The sequence below is a fragment of the Sycon ciliatum genome, chromosome 4, assembly GCF_964019385.1.
Source record: "Sycon ciliatum chromosome 4, ocSycCili1.1, whole genome shotgun sequence".
In the NCBI taxonomy this organism is placed as follows: Eukaryota; Metazoa; Porifera; class Calcarea; order Leucosolenida; family Sycettidae; genus Sycon; species Sycon ciliatum.
The window spans coordinates 13,505,447-13,522,848 of NC_088646.1; the positions used below are offsets into that span (position 1 = coordinate 13,505,447).

The following is a 17,402-nucleotide window of genomic DNA, read 5'->3' on the forward strand; positions in this document are numbered from 1 at the left end:
GCGCAAAAGCCGCCATATTGTAATTTGTTAGATGGCCAAGTGGGAACAGCCGTGGGGTACTACTGATACACTCTGGGAAATACACCTACACAAAGTATGTTGAAAATGACAAGTAAGACATGAACTATTACTGTACTAAGTTTCTGCTGGTACTAGTATCTAGTATCTAGTATCTACGCTAGTCTTCTTCAGTTGTCAAAAGCAGAAACATGCACGCCCACAAACACCATCAACCCGACCCCGTTCCACCCACCCACCCACTCATACACATGGATACGAGAAAAACTAACCTTTGCATCAGCTGGCAAGTGCTCCCAGTCACACAGCATCTCTCGACCGAATTTGTCAGCAAATACTTGCAGCTCATTGTCATAGAAACACTCGTTGGGCACTTCAATGATAGCGGGATGAGACCGATAGTTTCGGAGCAATTTTGTTACTGCCCGTGGTTCTAGCCTGAAGAGAGCAGTAAGAAAGAACAACTTGTGCTGGCCGAATATGTGTGTGCGTGCGTGTGTGCACACATGGGTGCATAATTATGTACCCGTACTTGATGCTTGATCCTAAAGTTCAACCGTACCTGTCCTTATCAAGTCGAGCTGAAATTCCTGGGTCACATTGTACATGTGCATATCCATATCAACCAGACACAAAGGGGATTTTCCCTTCGGCAGCTTCCAAGAGCAAGGAGACAAACATGCTACTGCTGGCATCTAAGTTCTTCATATGTACTAGAATGCTGCCCATGAACACTACTACTGTGTATGCGGCTGTGTATGCGGCTGGCCATAGTCACATAGGCTTACCATGTGGCTATGCAACATGAGTTACATGACCACAACAGTTGAACCTGCAGCACTACGACCCAACGCGAGTCGGATCAGAACTGCATTGGACAGATGTTATTACTACAGGCGATATACTTCGTACTAATCTGGCATGTTTCGCTACACAAAGCCAATTCTTAGGACCGATATATTCTACTGTACGATAAAATTGCTTGTAAGAATAAATGTGCACTTGAAACCCATGTTATGACTATGAAAACATGAGAGTTCATTCTTGTAGGCAGTACATGTATGTTCTTTTACACGACCACACTATAACCGATACGCACTGTATTCACTAGTTGAGGGTGTTGCAAAGGAAAAAGTCTCACGAAAATACAATACATGTAGTACATGTGCATCCAAAGTCGAGGTACCTACATCGCTTTTCCATCCACAATGTGTCGTTGATAGAGGTCGCATTCCTTCATGAGGCGTTCCAGAAGCGAGGTGGTCAAACCATGCTTAGCGGCATGCGATGATCGCACAATGGGTCCCAGCTGATACGGGTCACCAGTTAGAACGACTTGCGTCGTGCCAGGCTCTACAAGCGATGACAGTGGCACGATACACTCAGCTTCAACAGCATGGCCGCACTCATCAATGAACACGTGCGTGAAGTGATCACGCGGCATGCCGGCTGACACTAATCTAAACGGTAAACAGAAAAACAAACATGCAGAACAAACATGCAGAACAAACATGCACATACAGTTTTAAAATGTCTGGTCATCTATGTACATGTATACATGACTTCAACTTTGTACGCAAAGACAACACGCTAACAATATTCTCAAACCCGGTCGAATGTTGGCACTGACAAGCCTAGCCATGAAACCTGCACACCAGCTGGTAATAGACCGCGTGCACAATGTCATTGGGATGTCATCTGGACACATTTTCTGGACAAAATGGGTGCTTTCAAGAAACTTTCGCAGGTCTTGTTGATGCTTTGCAGTTCTACCCACTCGTCCTATACACATTGTACACACCTTGCACACATTTTGTTCACACATTGCACACACTTTGTTCACATTTCACACACGCTTTACCATCGAACAGCTGGCCTATAGGAAGCAAGGCAGTCCACGTTGGTCGTCATCGTATGATCACTGCCATTGCCAAGAGCTCATGCAATGACTATGATGCTGCTCACCTGCCTGACGTAGCCAGCGTGCACACAACAATGCTGAATGTGCGTATCCTTGCAAGGTTCGGGAAGTAGAACAGATCACCATCGCAATAGGACACATTCTAAAACAACAAATTTGGGGCACGCACACACACATACGTACGCATGCGCACACACGTGCACACACACGGACACACACACACACACACACACACACACACACACACGCATATCTTACAAATGCAGGCGAACAACCAATCTCCATAAAATTGGCGTTTTCACCTTTCAACTGCATCACATGTAGAGCACCGCGCCCCGCAAAATAATACATCCATAGTAGAACATGATAAAGCTGTTTGTTCAGTATATCACTGAATAGGGCTTGAAAGTGAGGACGTCAGAAGTCAACAAATAACGACATATAATGACTTCTGAATCAACTTGGATCCAGTCTGCCTATAGCAATGTACAGTATGTGAGAGGTGGACCCCTCGACCCTCGTGTCCCATGCAGGTGTGAATTTGTCCTGTATCAGGAGTGGGTCACCAAAAGTCAGCATTGTCAGGACTCTCGGCTGGCTGTGACCAAGCACTTTCAAGTACTAGTATACTGCTCTATTCAATTGCAATGATTGGGTGTTATCCAGTATCCACGCACATCGAATACAACTTATCCAGTATCCACGTACATCGAATACTACTTGCTGTAAACCTGGCAACCCTTGCGCCCGTTTTAGTTCGCGATTTGCGAGCACAGACAAAATTTGCACCTGGAGATGTTCGCGATTGAAGTCATTTTCCGCGGTATATTATCTACAGTTCTACGTTTCGCGCCGGCTTACTTTTGCAACGGTTTATAGGGTTTACAGTACAGTGTAGCAAACAGTACTTACACTACAGCACATACTACACTGTATGCACAACACAGCACATACTACACTGTATGCACAACACAGCACATACTACACTGTATGCACAACACAGCACATACTACACTGTATGCACAACACAGCACATACTACACTGTATGCACAACACAGCACATACTACACTGTATGCACAACACAGCACATACTACACTGTATGCACAACACAGCACATACTACACTGTATGCACAACACAGCACATACTACACTGTATGCACAACACAGCACATACTACACTGTATGCACAACACAGCACATACTACACTGTATGCACAACACAGCACATACTACACTGTATGCACAACACAGCACATACTACACTGTATGCACAACACAGCACATACTACACTGTATGCACAACACAGCACATACTACACTGTATGCACAACACAGCACATACTACACTGTATGCACAACACAGCACATACTACACTGTATGCACAACACAGCACATACTACACTGTATGCACAACACAGCACATACTACACTGTATGCACAACACAGCACATACTACACTGTATGCACAACACAGCACATACTACACTGTATGCACAACACAGCACATACTACACTGTATGCACAACACAGCACATACTACACTGTATGCACAACACAGCACATACTACACTGTATGCACAACACAGCACATACTACACTGTATGCACAACACAGCACATACTACACTGTATGCACAACACAGCACATACTACACTGTATGCACAACACAGCACATACTACACTGTATGCACAACACAGCACATACTACACTGTATGCACAACACAGCACATACTACACTGTATGCACAACACAGCACATACTACACTGTATGCACAACACAGCACATACTACACTGTATGCACAACACAGCACATACTACACTGTATGCACAACACAGCACATACTACACTGTATGCACAACACAGCACATACTACACTGTATGCACAACACAGCACATACTACACTGTATGCACAACACAGCACATACTACACTGTATGCACACTACAGCACATACTACACTGTATGCACAACACAGCACATACTACACTGTATGCACAACACAGCACAGCAGCTCTAGTACTGGAACATGTACTGACCATGACACCATCAGCAAGGCTGCTCTTCTTGCGAGAGAGGGCATTGAGGCGGATGATGTCTTTGGCATCAATGTGTTTCAGCAAGCGTGTTGTTACCAAATCAGCGGCTGAGTTCGATGGAGTACAGGCCAAGATGCGACACTTCTTGTGGAAAAATCGCACCTGAAATGAGCATGACAGCACAGCAGCACGGCAGCAAAGTAATATCACTGTTGACATGGCAGCAAAGTAATATCACTGTTGACATGGCAGCAAAGTAATATCACTGTTGACCTGGCAGCAAAGTAATATCACTGTTGACCTGGCAGCAAAGTAATATCACTGTTGACATAGCAGCAAAGTAATATCACTGTTGACCTGGCAGCAAAGTAATATCACTGTTGACATGGCAGCAAAGTAACATCACTGTTGACCTGCAATCCTGGTTCACAGATTATACTGATAACAGTGATAAGCCACTAAGGTTGACATTTGGCTTAACAGCTAAAGAAGAATGAAGTGGAAGACACCACTGTAGCTGTGCGTATGGTTGATAAATATGGTGGTAAATACACACACCTGGCAAGATGACGGTAATACACGCCCACACACGCTCTCTAGGCTGCAAAGTTCTGGCACAGGGCCCTCCTTCTCACCACCAACATCAGTTCGCGCCTGGCGCCTAGTCGATGCATGGTTAGCGGTATCCGACATAGCAGGCCGGTATATCAGAGCTCCACTGTAGCAGTAAGCATGCATCTAGATCCTACACTACTATACTACTGTACAACTCAGAGTTATTTACCTGCTTGATAGCCTCCACTAGTGTAGTAGTCTTGCCTGTACCGGGTGGACCAAATATCAGATAGGGAGCCCTGCCCGATGAGCCAGCAACAATCTGTTGCACTGCCTGACACTGCTCTGGGTTGCTTTCGTTGTTGATATGACGGTCGTAAAACCTGCACGACAACAAAAAGTTAGTATTGCATGACACAAGGCAACTGCACTGAAGACCATAGAACACATGGCCTGACACCGGAAAACCACCACCCTGAAAGGATCAAAGGCGCAGATGCAGTTCCTAAAGCGGTGGGAGGTAAGTAGACCAGCCCACCAACAAAGTGGCCAAAGACCGAAAAATCCCGTTCGCTGCATCCATGTTTCCCCCGGGCCCTCATCTGTATATCTTGCCAAAATTTGTATCCAGCTTAGTGAGGTGGTAGAGAGAGAGAGAAAGAGAGAAGAGAGAGAGAGAGAGAGAGAGAGAGAGAGAGAGAGAGAGAGAGAGAGAGAGAGAGAGAGACACAGAGAGAGAGAGATAGAGAGAGAGAGAGGGAGAGAGAGAGAGAGAGAGACAGAGAGAGACACAGAGAGACACAGAGAGAGACAGAGAAATAGCACCTGGTGTGTCAGATTCTATTTCTGAATTCTCACCATTCATTAATAGCAGCATTATTCAAAAGGGTACATGCGGAAATAAAAGGAAGACAATTGCTCCATGCAAAAAAGTAGTTTCGGAAACTCACCGAGATATTACAGGCACGTCACATTGTTCAAGGCAGTCGTTGTCTGGAAATAGGACTCCAGTGTCCAAGGCAGCATGCGACAGGCAAACAGCCCTGTTCTTCAGCCACCATGGGTTAGGATTGATGCAGAACTCAATCTCACAGACTTTGTTCGCTATGAAACTGCGGTGAAAGCTGAAGGCAGATGAATTGGAAAACATCATGGATGCACAATACTCAACCCCGTGATAAGGCACGGACAATCAAAACTCGAGTCTCGAATACATCCTACTTGGTTCAAATAGATCCTACTTGGTTCGAATATATCCTACTTGGTCGAAAACATCCTACTTGGTTCGAATAGATCCTACTTGGAACATAATCGAAAATGCAACACGTGGAGCGACACCGCACACTCCGTACAGAGCATAACATACCAGCTCCCTGCTTCGTGCAATACACACAGAAGAGTTGCTTCATTCTGACGACAAAAATACACGTGAAAACAAGCCAAGCCGGACACCACGCTGAACATCCGGACAAATTTGCCTGGAGTTTTGACCGACTGCCAGTCACCTCAAAAGAGAACGAAGTATACCATCGTAATATCCACCTCAAAAATTACAAAGTAAGGCAAACATGTTGATGACAGTTCCCCTTTAATATGTACATTATTGACACACACACACACACACACACACACACACACACACACACACACACAGACACACACACACACACACACACATACATACATGCACGCGCGCACACACACACTCACTGCCAAAACTGGTCACGTGGGTCTCCCCGGGAGAGGGGGGAGAGAAACTCAAAAGGAATCTTGGAAAGATGACTCAATTGGTTATTGAACCGCCCAACGGCCGACACACCCTGAAATCTCCAAAACTCGGGGGGGGGGACTTGAAAAAATGATCCCACTTATGGGCTCACCACACCTCAGTAAGTGGGTGAGGACAAGGTGCAGAAAAAGGATTGACGGCATCAGGGTATCCGTCCCCGGATCCAACTGCAGTTAACCCTGCCCCCAGTGAAGGTAATACTTGCTACTAGTGTGGGCGGCTAAATCAGAGTGGATCTGATATAAGCTTCACTAGCACCATTGATTACACAAGAGTTAATCTAGCCAGAAGCAGTCCATGGTTAGCAGGTATGTATACTTCAAATAGAATGTATACGAACCCTGGAACCAACAAAGGTGGCAGGTACAACATTACACCTTCAAGCAGCCGAGCCCGTTGGCAACAGATCCAACACAATCAGGCATAAGTGTACCCACCAACCGAACACACACACACACTTGTACTTGTATTTGTGGCTCACTGCCAAAACTGGTCATGTGGGTCTCCCGGGAGAGGGGAGAGAGACTCAAAAGGAATCTTGGAAAGATGACTCAATTGACTATTAAACCGCCCAACGGCCGACATCCCCTGAAATCTCCAAAACTCTGGGTGGACTTGAAAATGATCCCACTTATGGGCTCACCACACCTCAGTAAGTGGGTGAGGACAAGGTGCAGAAAAAGGATTGACGGCATCAGGGTATCCGTCCCCGGATCCAACTGCAGTTACCCCTGCGCCCAGTGAAGGTAATACTTGCTACTAGTGTGAGTGCTAAATCAGAGTGGATCTGATAAAAGCTTCACTAGCACCATTGATTACACAAGAGTTAATCTAGCCAGAAGCAGTCCATGGTTAACAGGTATGTATACTTCAAATAGAAAGTGTATGAACCCTGGAACCAACAAGGGTGGCAGGTACAACATTACACTTTCAAGCAGCTGAGCCCGTTGGCAACAGACCCAACACAATCCGGCGTAAGTGTACCCACCAACCGAACTAGCTGCCACACACACACACACACACACACACACACACACACACACACACACACAAACACACACATACATGAAATTCGAACATACTCTTTGTTAAAGCGCAGCATCACTTCTTCCAACTCAACACGGTGAACATAGCCACGATGTCGCTGCTTGCCATTAACAGTGCGTGCCAGTAAGTGATCATTCCTCAACAACGATGGCCTGTTCTCAGCCAAACCAGGAACCTGCGACAGAACGCACATCCATTTACGGCGCACACAGACACCCACAACACATGCACACCCGCACCCACACACACACGTAGAGACAGACACATAATGAGGCCTTCGGACTGAAATCTTCCAAAACACAGCACACAGTACACTTCAAGCTTTCTCACGAGGACACAACACTGTGTGACAACAGCAATCTGTATAGTCATCCTTTGCATACTTCCGTTCTTTGTCAATGCGAGATCCTATTTTTAAGGTCCCGGCCGGACTTTCAAGAACATTTCCATTTTTCAACATCTGCAGAAATCTCCACAGGGACGTTTCTGTTCAGGCGTTAGTACAAATCAAGATATCCGATTAGACTGAGTTTTTCACATCCATAGGAACGCCACCACCCTCAAGGATCAAGGCCCAGATCCAGCTCCCAAAGTGGTGGGAGGTGAGTAGATCAGACCGACCACCAAAGTGGTCAAAGACCAAAACTCCCGTTCACTTCTCAATCATAGTCATCATCCATCCCATCCCACTATGCTTGCCTAAAGATATAAAGATGGTCAACAACTAAACGCCGTGTGTTGGATATCGCTTTTATCAGTGCTGTCATCCATCTTGATAATCTCCAACAATTTCAGGGATGAATTTATCCGGTATCGCATCGCAGTTTGCTACGCAAAATCGATCTACTGCTACTCAAAAATGACAGTGACACGCAGAAAACTGCGATACATACATGTACAGGCTACTACTATTCATGCTTTTTGTAGCTTACACCAGATTTTGCATAGGAAAAACTGCTATGCAAAAACATGGCAGTAAATTTATCCCTGAATTTGGGTATGGCTACTAGCCCTGTATAGTTCACCAGAGAAGCGTCACTCCACCTATTTCTCAGCTCACACACTATCATCACACAGCAAGGTCCAGTGTGTGTGTGTGTGTGTGTGTGTGTGTGTGTGTGTGTGTGTGTGTGTGCGTGCGTGTGTGTGTGTGCTGCTTGAAGGTGTATTGTTGTATCTGCCACTTTTGTTGGTGTCAGGGTTCGTATACTTTCTATTTGAAGTATACATACCTGTTGACCATGGACTGCTTCTGGCTAGATTAACTCTTGTGTAATCAATGGTGCTAGTGAAGCTTATATCAGATCCACTCTGATTTAGCCGCCCACACTAGTTGCAAGTATTACCTTCACTGGGGGCAGGGGTAACTGCAGTTGGATCCGGGGACGGATACCCTGATGCCGTCAATCCTTTTTCTGCACCTTGTCCTCACCCACTTACTGAGGTGTGGTGAGCCCATAAGTGGGATCATTTTCAAGTCCACCCAGAGTTTTGGGGATTTCAGGGGTGTCGGCTGTTGGGCAGTTCAATAGCCAGTTGAGTCATCTTTCCAAGATTCCTTTTGAGTCTCTCTCCCCTCTCCCGGGGAGACCCACGTGACCAGTTTTGGCAGTGAGCAACAAGTACAAGTGTGTGTGTGTGTGTGTGTGTGTGTGTGTGTGTGTGTGTGTGTGTGTGTGTGTGTGTGTGTGTGTGTGCGTATGTGTGTGTGTGCGTATGTGTGTGTGTGTGTGTGTGTGTGTGTGTGTGTGTGTGTGTGTGTGTGTGTGTGTGTGTGTGTGTGTGTGTGCGTGTGCGTGCGTGAGCTTGGCTAACTAGGCCCTTCCACATTATGTGTTTTTTTGCCGCTAAGGCGAGACCAAAATAAAATCGAGATTCCCGGGCAGGACCCATGTGAAATTGGTGCGGGCGGGCGAATTTTTATTTTATTATTTTTTTCCAATGTATGCATGCATGCCATGCTGAACTTTATTTTTACAGTATTTTCCGGTAATTTTTATTCAATTTTTTACAGAAAACAGGTACGCGGTTTACCCGTTCGATTATTTTTCTGTATTTCGGCCAACAATTGCCCTGATCTGTACATCGGGGAGTCGTACAAGCCCAGGTTTGTGTGATTTCACGTCACAGATCTACTCACACGATCAGTACTGTACATGTATGAGTTGCTCAAAAAAAAATATGGCTTTGGCTCGATTTTGGTGCGGGAGGGCCCGGGAATCTCTATTTTTGTTTGGTCTCGCCTAAAATGGAAATGTAAAATGCGATTTTTTAGCCCAAAATACTGCTGTGAAATTTCCAAAAATCCAAAAAATAGAAATTCTTGCCCAATCACCCCAATTAAATATTGCGACAGAGCTTTCGGCCATACTCGGGTCGGTGTGAATCCTGAGCGGCAACCGAGCCTGTCGTGTTGGCAGATCTCAGCGGCGGTGAGTCTCGCCTCGCCCGCACACGAGGGACATTGCACCATACTCTCACTACGTACAACATACTCTCCAGTGGCATCATTATTCTCGCTTTATTGAAATCAGCGGTAGTGTCATTTCAGCGTAAAGGTTTACGTCGCCTGTCTGGTGTGTTCCTCCACCAATGAGCGCATACCATAGCTCTTCACACTATTCTCACATTTAGCAGCTTGCATATGCCAATGTTCTATGTGGAAAATGCCATTTCTGCCGCAAAGGAATGATCATTCCTTTACACTCCATTATCAACGATAGAGAGGTTCCGGAGTACGATTTTTCGTGCCAAAATCCGTGGAGGCGCTACGGATTTTTATACGTCGTTTTCGAGCAGCAAAATGTTCCGGAGTACGGAACTTCTGTGTTTGCCGTCATTGCCTAGGTTACGATCGTTACCACGTCACATTCCCGCGCTATGCCTTGTTATTTTGAAAAATTGTACCGGAATCAAAATTTCCCGCGGAAGATCGATGTTTCTCGTACCAAATTTGTACGCGAAAAATCTTTCTGCACCCGATGACGCAAAATCTCCATACGAAACATGGTTCGTGTGAAAGCCAGTCCACACGGATTCTCCGTGCCGAAAAATCGTATGGAGCACGCCTGGAAAAAATCCGTAGCGCCCATACGGATTTTGGAACGGAAAATCGTACCCCGGAACCTCTCTATTATCATCCTCTACTGACTAGCCCGAAGGAGCGAAACAGCTGTCTAGAGGTGCAACAATTATCTGTCAACGGAAGAGTCCTTGCTGTGTTAATGCTTCGGGTATTAGTTCGGCTGAGAGCACGTGGTGGTGACGGGTTGAAAATGTAGTAAATCACCCCAAAATGCAAAAAAAGGATGTGCCCGTTGTGACAACCAAAATCAAAATTTGAAATTTTGAAAGGTATCTTCATGGAAACCAGAAGTCGCTGTGGTATCTGCACAAAGTTGAGTTTAGACTGGACTAAAACGAATGCTTTAGCCCCTAAAATGCCAGCTAGATTTTATTGACCGCAGCAAGTGTAGCGTGTGCATAAGTGACTCAGACTGTCTTGATTGCTTTATTCCATTGTACTGTAAAAGCCATTATTCTAACGAGGCGCATATATAACGATTCCTAAAATTGACTGGTTTACGTGTATCAAAAGTAACGATTCTCACTCATTCCCAACGCTCAATAGCAACAGTATATGCATCGATTACTGTATAACGATATCTATTTTAACAACAGATTTCTCCTCGTTACATATATGGCTTTTACAGTACTCCGTGTGATGCGGACCAGGAGCGCAGTGGGGATCGATTCACATGGCTTCGGCAGTTGTGCGGACTGGGCAGTTATCTGGCACAAGTCTTGATCTGTTTCATTCAGATCTTGTCCAGCATCCTTGATCCTTGAAGGATGGTGGCGTTCCTACGGATGCAGAAACTCGGCCTCTACCCAAGTCTTACGCGAACCGTGAATTTTTTTGTCCAGCATTATAAAGATAGAATCTGTTGGTGTATAGCCAGTGCATTCTTGGATTTGTGTACTTCTCTTGCAACGGGTGTACATGGTACATGGTGTGAGAGCGAGAGCGAGAGCGAGAGAGAGAGAGAGAGAGAGAGAGAGAGAGAGAGAGAGAGAGAGAGAGAGAGAGAGAGAGAGAGAGAGAGAGAGAGAGAGAGAGAGAGAGGGGGAGAGAGAGAGAGGGGAGAGAGAGAGAGAGAGAGACGGAGAGAGAGAGAGAGAGAGAGAGAGAGAGAGAGAGAGAGAGAGAGAGAGAGAGAGAGAGAGAGAGAGAGAGAGAGAGAGAGAGAGACGGAGAGAGAGAGAGAGAGAGAGAGAGAGAGAGAGAGAGAGAGAGAGAGAGAGAGAGAGAGAGAGAGAGAGAGAGAGAGAGAGAGAGAGAGAGAGAGAGAGTAAGAGAGAGAGAGAGAGAGGGAGAGAGAGAGAGAGGGAGAGAGAGAGAGAAAGAGGGAGAGGGGGAGAGAGAGAGAGAGAGAGAGAGAGAGAGAGAGAGAGAGAGAGAGAGAGAGAGAGAGAGAGAGAGAGAGACAGAGAGAGAGAGAGAGACAGAGAGGGAGAGAGAGAGGGAGGGGAGAGAGAGAGAGCAATTTTGAATCCGTGCCCAGGTGGCTGCAAGACCAGGGATGTGTGAAAATCCCTCGCTCAATTCTACATTTGCAGCCACGGAGAGACATTAACCGTGACTTGATATTCTTGCTTCAGAACGCTGGAATAGAGCATTAGAAAGCGCACTGCAAACTGTTACAATGGACACCTGGAAGATTTCTATTTAACCTACACATCAAGAGCCCTATAGCTGCCCTAACAAGATACCAAGAACTGCATGTTTCCACCAGCTAGACTAGCAAAGAAAGAAAGTTGAGCATGCGCTTACCTTCAAGGCTAAGTACATGTTAGACACGGTCATGACAGCATGCGGCATATCATAATTGTGTATGTCAACTTCTTCTTGACGATGTTCCAACAAAAGCATCAGCAACATCTTTTGTTTGTAGTTGTCCGCTGTCAGCCTCTGGTCCAACAGGCGCTTCTGATCCAAGTTGAGCTTCATGCGAACATCTCTGCCGGTACGATTATGCTTCTCAACAAACAACTGTGAGTGTAAGTGCTTCTTGATTGTGTGCTCATTGTAAGCGACCAGGGGACTGACCGTGACAATCAGTTGATTCTGAATTGGTCTGAAATGTACGAGCAACCAAAACACACACACACACATATACAAGCGTGCGGGCGCGCGGGCACGCACACACACACACACACGCACACAGTTGTACTTACACACACGCGCGCACATACGCGCACACATACACACACACATGCACCCAAACATGCACGCACACGCCCGCACACATACACATACAAACACATACAAACACACATACATATAAACACACATACAAACACACACACAGAGGATGAAAATCAAAATAAATTGTACACGAGTACTGTAAGCCAGGCAGCATTCGGTGCTTTAGAAACCGAGAATTCCACACATTGACATGTACATGTATGACTGTACCATTGAATAAGAACGAAACGTCTGTGTTTGCAAAAAATTAGAAGGGGCTAGGTTAGAACCCTGACCCCCCAGCTCTTCGGCGCCCGACAGTACTGTAACGTTGCCACAATGCATACACGTATCACGCTGGTCACACCTCTTTCCACATACATCACTAGTGCATGATTCATTAGTCTCATTACATCTTACTCTTCTGGTTTTTCTCCATCAACAATGTCCTCATCGGTTGTCTTGAGCAGTTTGACTGGCTTGGCACGGAATGGGCGTGTGGCTTGCATAGCCGGGTCACTTGTGACACTGTCTGTGAAGTACACAGACAGGAAGCGTACAATGTTGAACTTTTCACCGCTGGCTGTCTTCAACTCAAACACACACCAGTCCCTGCGGATACCAAGCTGATCAATCACACAGCGCACCGATATAGTGTGCTTTGTGGATGAAGATAGAGACATTGGGTACCGGACAGTGGAATGTAACCTCTCCATCGCGAAGCCATGATGTTCAAATAGCAGGTAGCAAGACTCCAAAGTCAACTTGGACAGTGAGCTGTTCGTGATGGTGAGCTTGAGTGTGGGGCAATCTTGGGCAGCTGTGGACATGCTGACAGCATCCAGTGAAATGTTGCCTTCTGAGCATTCACGATCTGCTGTCACGGTCACACCCCATTTGTCAGATATCAAATCTTCACTGCAGGCATTCAGAAACGAGCAGAGAGCAAAAAGAAAAGATGAATACTAGTATTCATAATCCAAACTAACACAATGCAAAACACAATGCACATCACAAAACGTCCACAAACATGCACATGTGTGCGGCGTGCGTGCGTGCGTGTATGTATGTGTGTGTGTGTGTGTGTGTGTATGTATGTGTGTGTGTGTGCGCACGTGCGTGTGCTGATTCTCAAACTAACTAGTCACACTCAACCTTCTCAAAGTGCGTCTTCATCCATGGCGGACTCATCCATATTTATCACAAAGAAACGAGGCCGAACCTCTAAACAGAATGGCAGACTACATGTAACGAATCGGATCCATGTATGAAAGGAGAAAAGGCTCGCCTGTTTCTATTCTATTCTCAGTACAGGTCTACCCTGGTTAGTACGACATCGGTTTCAAGACGAACCTCATTAGTAGACAACGATTAAAAATCCTGACGCCTGAAACTCGTACATTCAAGTCCGAATAGTAGATCATATTCGTTATAAGACGCACATTTCGAAACCCTGGGGTTGTCTACTAACGAGGGTAGACCTGTACATGCATAGTGCATTTCAATAACCAGGGGTGTCAAGACGTATCTAAGGATGGCACGGTCAGTTTAAAAATATTATTGTATTCTACTTTGAAGTAGGTGCCATCCTAGGGCCAATAATCATTGAATTTCATTAAAATATGGCTACCAACGAACAACAGTCAATACCGCAGTGACCGTAGCGTGTCCGATGCCCCTCATGACATAGAAATGCAGCTTTTTTGTATTCAAATTCTTGTATAACGGTCTTCAAGTCTCTGGGGATTTGGCACTGTTATTGAACTTGTCTTCACTTCACAATTATCCGCTGACAGCAGCTACTGCATGTACTAGAACTGGACGTATGCAATTTATTCACTTTTAAAAATGAAGCATATATTTCTGCAGCATTCTGATCCCTAGTTTAACTTTGCTTTGCTGGATGCACTTTCCTAGTCGAAACTAAAGCCAAGTTCACTTCCAGTTGCTTTGCAGTTCCAGTCCCGTGAATACTGAGCTGAGCAGTATAGCACAGTAGTATGACTTACATTATAGGGCGCGTTCGAATTGTCCTCATCACCTTAATTTTAAGTATCCCAATAGAACGGTTGCTGTCAGCCTTACTATTTCCTTTGGAATTGTCATAGCCATGGGATTTTCCAAGTGTGCTATCCACGTGAGAATGTGCTTCCCTTACCGTATGTGCAGGTTTTGTTCTAGGTTCTGCGGGAAATGCATACAAAAGGCAGTTTTCGCGGGGGAATATTCCAAGCTCTTCTAAACGAATCCACCTCTCACATCGGATGAGGTTGTGGAGTTTCGTGGAGACTTTCGGCCGATAAGCCACCTCTTCAGAAAAACGAAACTCTTCGAAAGGTCAAAGAGTGACAATTCGAGTGCGCTCCTAGCCTAGGCCCTTCAACTTGCATGGTGGTTGCATGCAGTTCGCTTGGACATGAATAAACTGTATGTGTCATGTGCCTGCTCAGCATGTCACTGCCTCACTGGTGCACCAGCTATGACAGCATGTACCAAGGACAAGGACTCTAACTATCAGTATTATTCTTACTTAGGTGGAGGACGCACTGTGTTGAAAACAATGACTCATGGCTGTGCAGCACGCATGTACATGACGATTGTACACTGAGGCTAAGCTACAACTACAACTTACAAGCTTATATTACTTCACTTGACTTGGCAGGCACTCACTGCAGCCAGTACCAGTAGTAGTAGTAGTAGTAGTAGTAGTAGTAGTAGTAGTAGTAGTAGTAGTAGTAGTAGTAGTAGTAGTAGTAGTAGTAGTAGTAGTAGTAGTAGTAGTAGTACAGAGTACAGGCTAGGCTTCTGAGTGCAGTGCAGCTGGGTACACCTGGACTTGGTCCAGCACCACTGTATTTTAGTACCTGGGGATTTCCCTACCATTGTTCAGTGGTAGCACAGACTGCATGCTGCATGCCATATAGCCTGGCATAGCCATAGGTGATCAAGGGCAAGGCCCAAGTAAACTAAACTGTGACAACCCCCAACATGTTATCAGCTAGAGCTACATGACGTACATGCATGGGCTACGGTATAATAATAAAATTATGGGCAGCGCGCGAGCAGGGGACTTTCAAGTATTTTTAAATTGTTCAAACACAGAGTCACTCATACACCTGAACAAAGAGACGGCAACTACGCTAGTACTAGTAGAACTAGTAGATCTACACTACAACTCGAAAAGTAAGTAACATAGTTACTTAGCGATCCCAGGCGAACGTAGAACACGAGCGCGGAACTCACGAGAAAGAAACTGGATCGATCAACACGGGCACATGTGCGCACTATTACTAGTAGTACACCCACTACTTACCTTCTCGATTTGATGTCGACATTCGCTTGGAGCAGATCCTTTCTGCGATCATATCCGATTTCCATTACGTCTAGTGCTCGTTCACCTAGGTGGATAACGTCGCGATTCTGCACCTGTGCTCTCGGTCTAGCGCCATTGGGAGAGTACGTTCGGATTATGGCATAGCATACTCGTGATGGCGATAGGCGGACGCCATCACACACGGTTATGGCCCGATCAGAGGCAAACTGTGGCCAGTACCGTCGTACATCATCACGCAATAGATACTGCTGTTTCAAGATGAGACCTTCAGTTTGACCATTGATGTAGAAGAGAAATTCCGGCAAATGCTCCACTGCCGTCTTTACGCAGTCTTCGAGTTCACGCCGCCGAACACCGTACGGGCGTCTCAAGCGGTGGCTGCCTTCGGTAGAAGCAGCAACACTAGCAGCCATGGTATCCCTCTGATTAGTGATTACTCTGGTAGAGGCTAGGTGGTTGGAATAATGAGATGCGGTCACAAATTCATAAGGAGTGTTTCACTCAAAGATATTGAAACTACGCACTACGGGATATTTGATAGGACGAGTCACGACGTCAGAGCTAAAGCTATAATCTAGCTGTGGAGTGATGGTGGTAGTATCTATAAAACCAGGATATCACGGTACTGTACACTGAGGAAACAAAGGAAGACAGAACAGAAAGAAACAATGGCTGCACACACAAATGCCGAAATAGCCCATCACTCAGCAAGACACTGATGTCGTTCACCGAACAGTACTGTATACGACATACCAGCAACGACGTGGCTTGATGCTGCCTGCCTTCAGCCACAGGCTCACAGGTCTTGTTCTTCACCTAAGTCTGGTCTTCCAGGCAGCAGCCACAGCTGCTGCTTCACCGCCACCCCCACCGCCTCCACTACCAGCCACACACTACCACAACTGCGAAACAACTACAACAACATCACAACATATTTTCAAATTTTATTCTAAAAAATTTAATGGCATGGTGCATGCATGCATATCTCATGCATGATCGATCTGAGCTGAGATTTTTTGAATTTTTCTACACGTGCGCGTGCGTGCATATGCATGCATAGTTGCATACACGATACGAACGTGAAATCTACGTAGTCTACTACCAGTACGAGACTCGTACCAAGACTAAAAAAAAAGCAAGGGTTCATAACCCCCGGGGTTATGTACTCTTGCTACTACAGTACAGGTAGTGTCAAGAGTTCATGTGGGGTTATGTCTTATTATTATTATTATTATTATTAACTTTTATTTTACTAGGGTGTTTCCCACAGACCTATGGTCTTCTTACGGGAGCCCGTAGGAAGGTTATGCATGAGCGAATAAATGAGCGGTAATCGGTACAAGTACGAACAGTGGAAGGCAGCATATTCCACCGGTCAGCAGCGAGATAGCCAATCCGAGAAAAGCCAGCCGTACTCTGTGCTGGGGGTAATGCCAAAGAAAAAGA

At 45.7% G+C, this 17,402-nt stretch overlaps 1 protein-coding gene across 2 annotated transcripts in view; it reads right to left on the bottom strand.

Annotated features, from left to right (window-relative positions):
* LOC135814588 (putative helicase mov-10-B.1) overlaps positions 1-16,868 on the bottom strand; it is a 30,215-nt gene extending 13,347 nt beyond the window's left edge. The window contains exons 1-11 of one of the 2 annotated variants that reach the window (XM_065327728.1): positions 16,710-16,868; positions 15,936-16,588; positions 13,043-13,540; positions 12,209-12,512; positions 7,410-7,549; positions 5,489-5,662; positions 4,768-4,921; positions 3,984-4,145; positions 1,984-2,081; positions 1,209-1,478; positions 291-456 (exon numbers count right to left, since the gene is read on the bottom strand). In XM_065327728.1, coding sequence (XP_065183800.1) covers positions 291-456; positions 1,209-1,478; positions 1,984-2,081; positions 3,984-4,145; positions 4,768-4,921; positions 5,489-5,662; positions 7,410-7,549; positions 12,209-12,512; positions 13,043-13,540; positions 15,936-16,369 — 2,400 coding nt within the window. In that variant the 5' untranslated portion in view covers positions 16,370-16,588; positions 16,710-16,868. Of the gene's footprint in view, positions 1-290; positions 457-1,208; positions 1,479-1,983; positions 2,082-3,983; positions 4,146-4,767; positions 4,922-5,488; positions 5,663-7,409; positions 7,550-12,208; positions 12,513-13,042; positions 13,541-15,935; positions 16,629-16,709 lie in introns of both variants that reach the window. The other variant, XM_065327729.1, reaches the window with a different exon arrangement.
* Between the last annotated feature and the right edge of the window lie 534 nt (positions 16,869-17,402).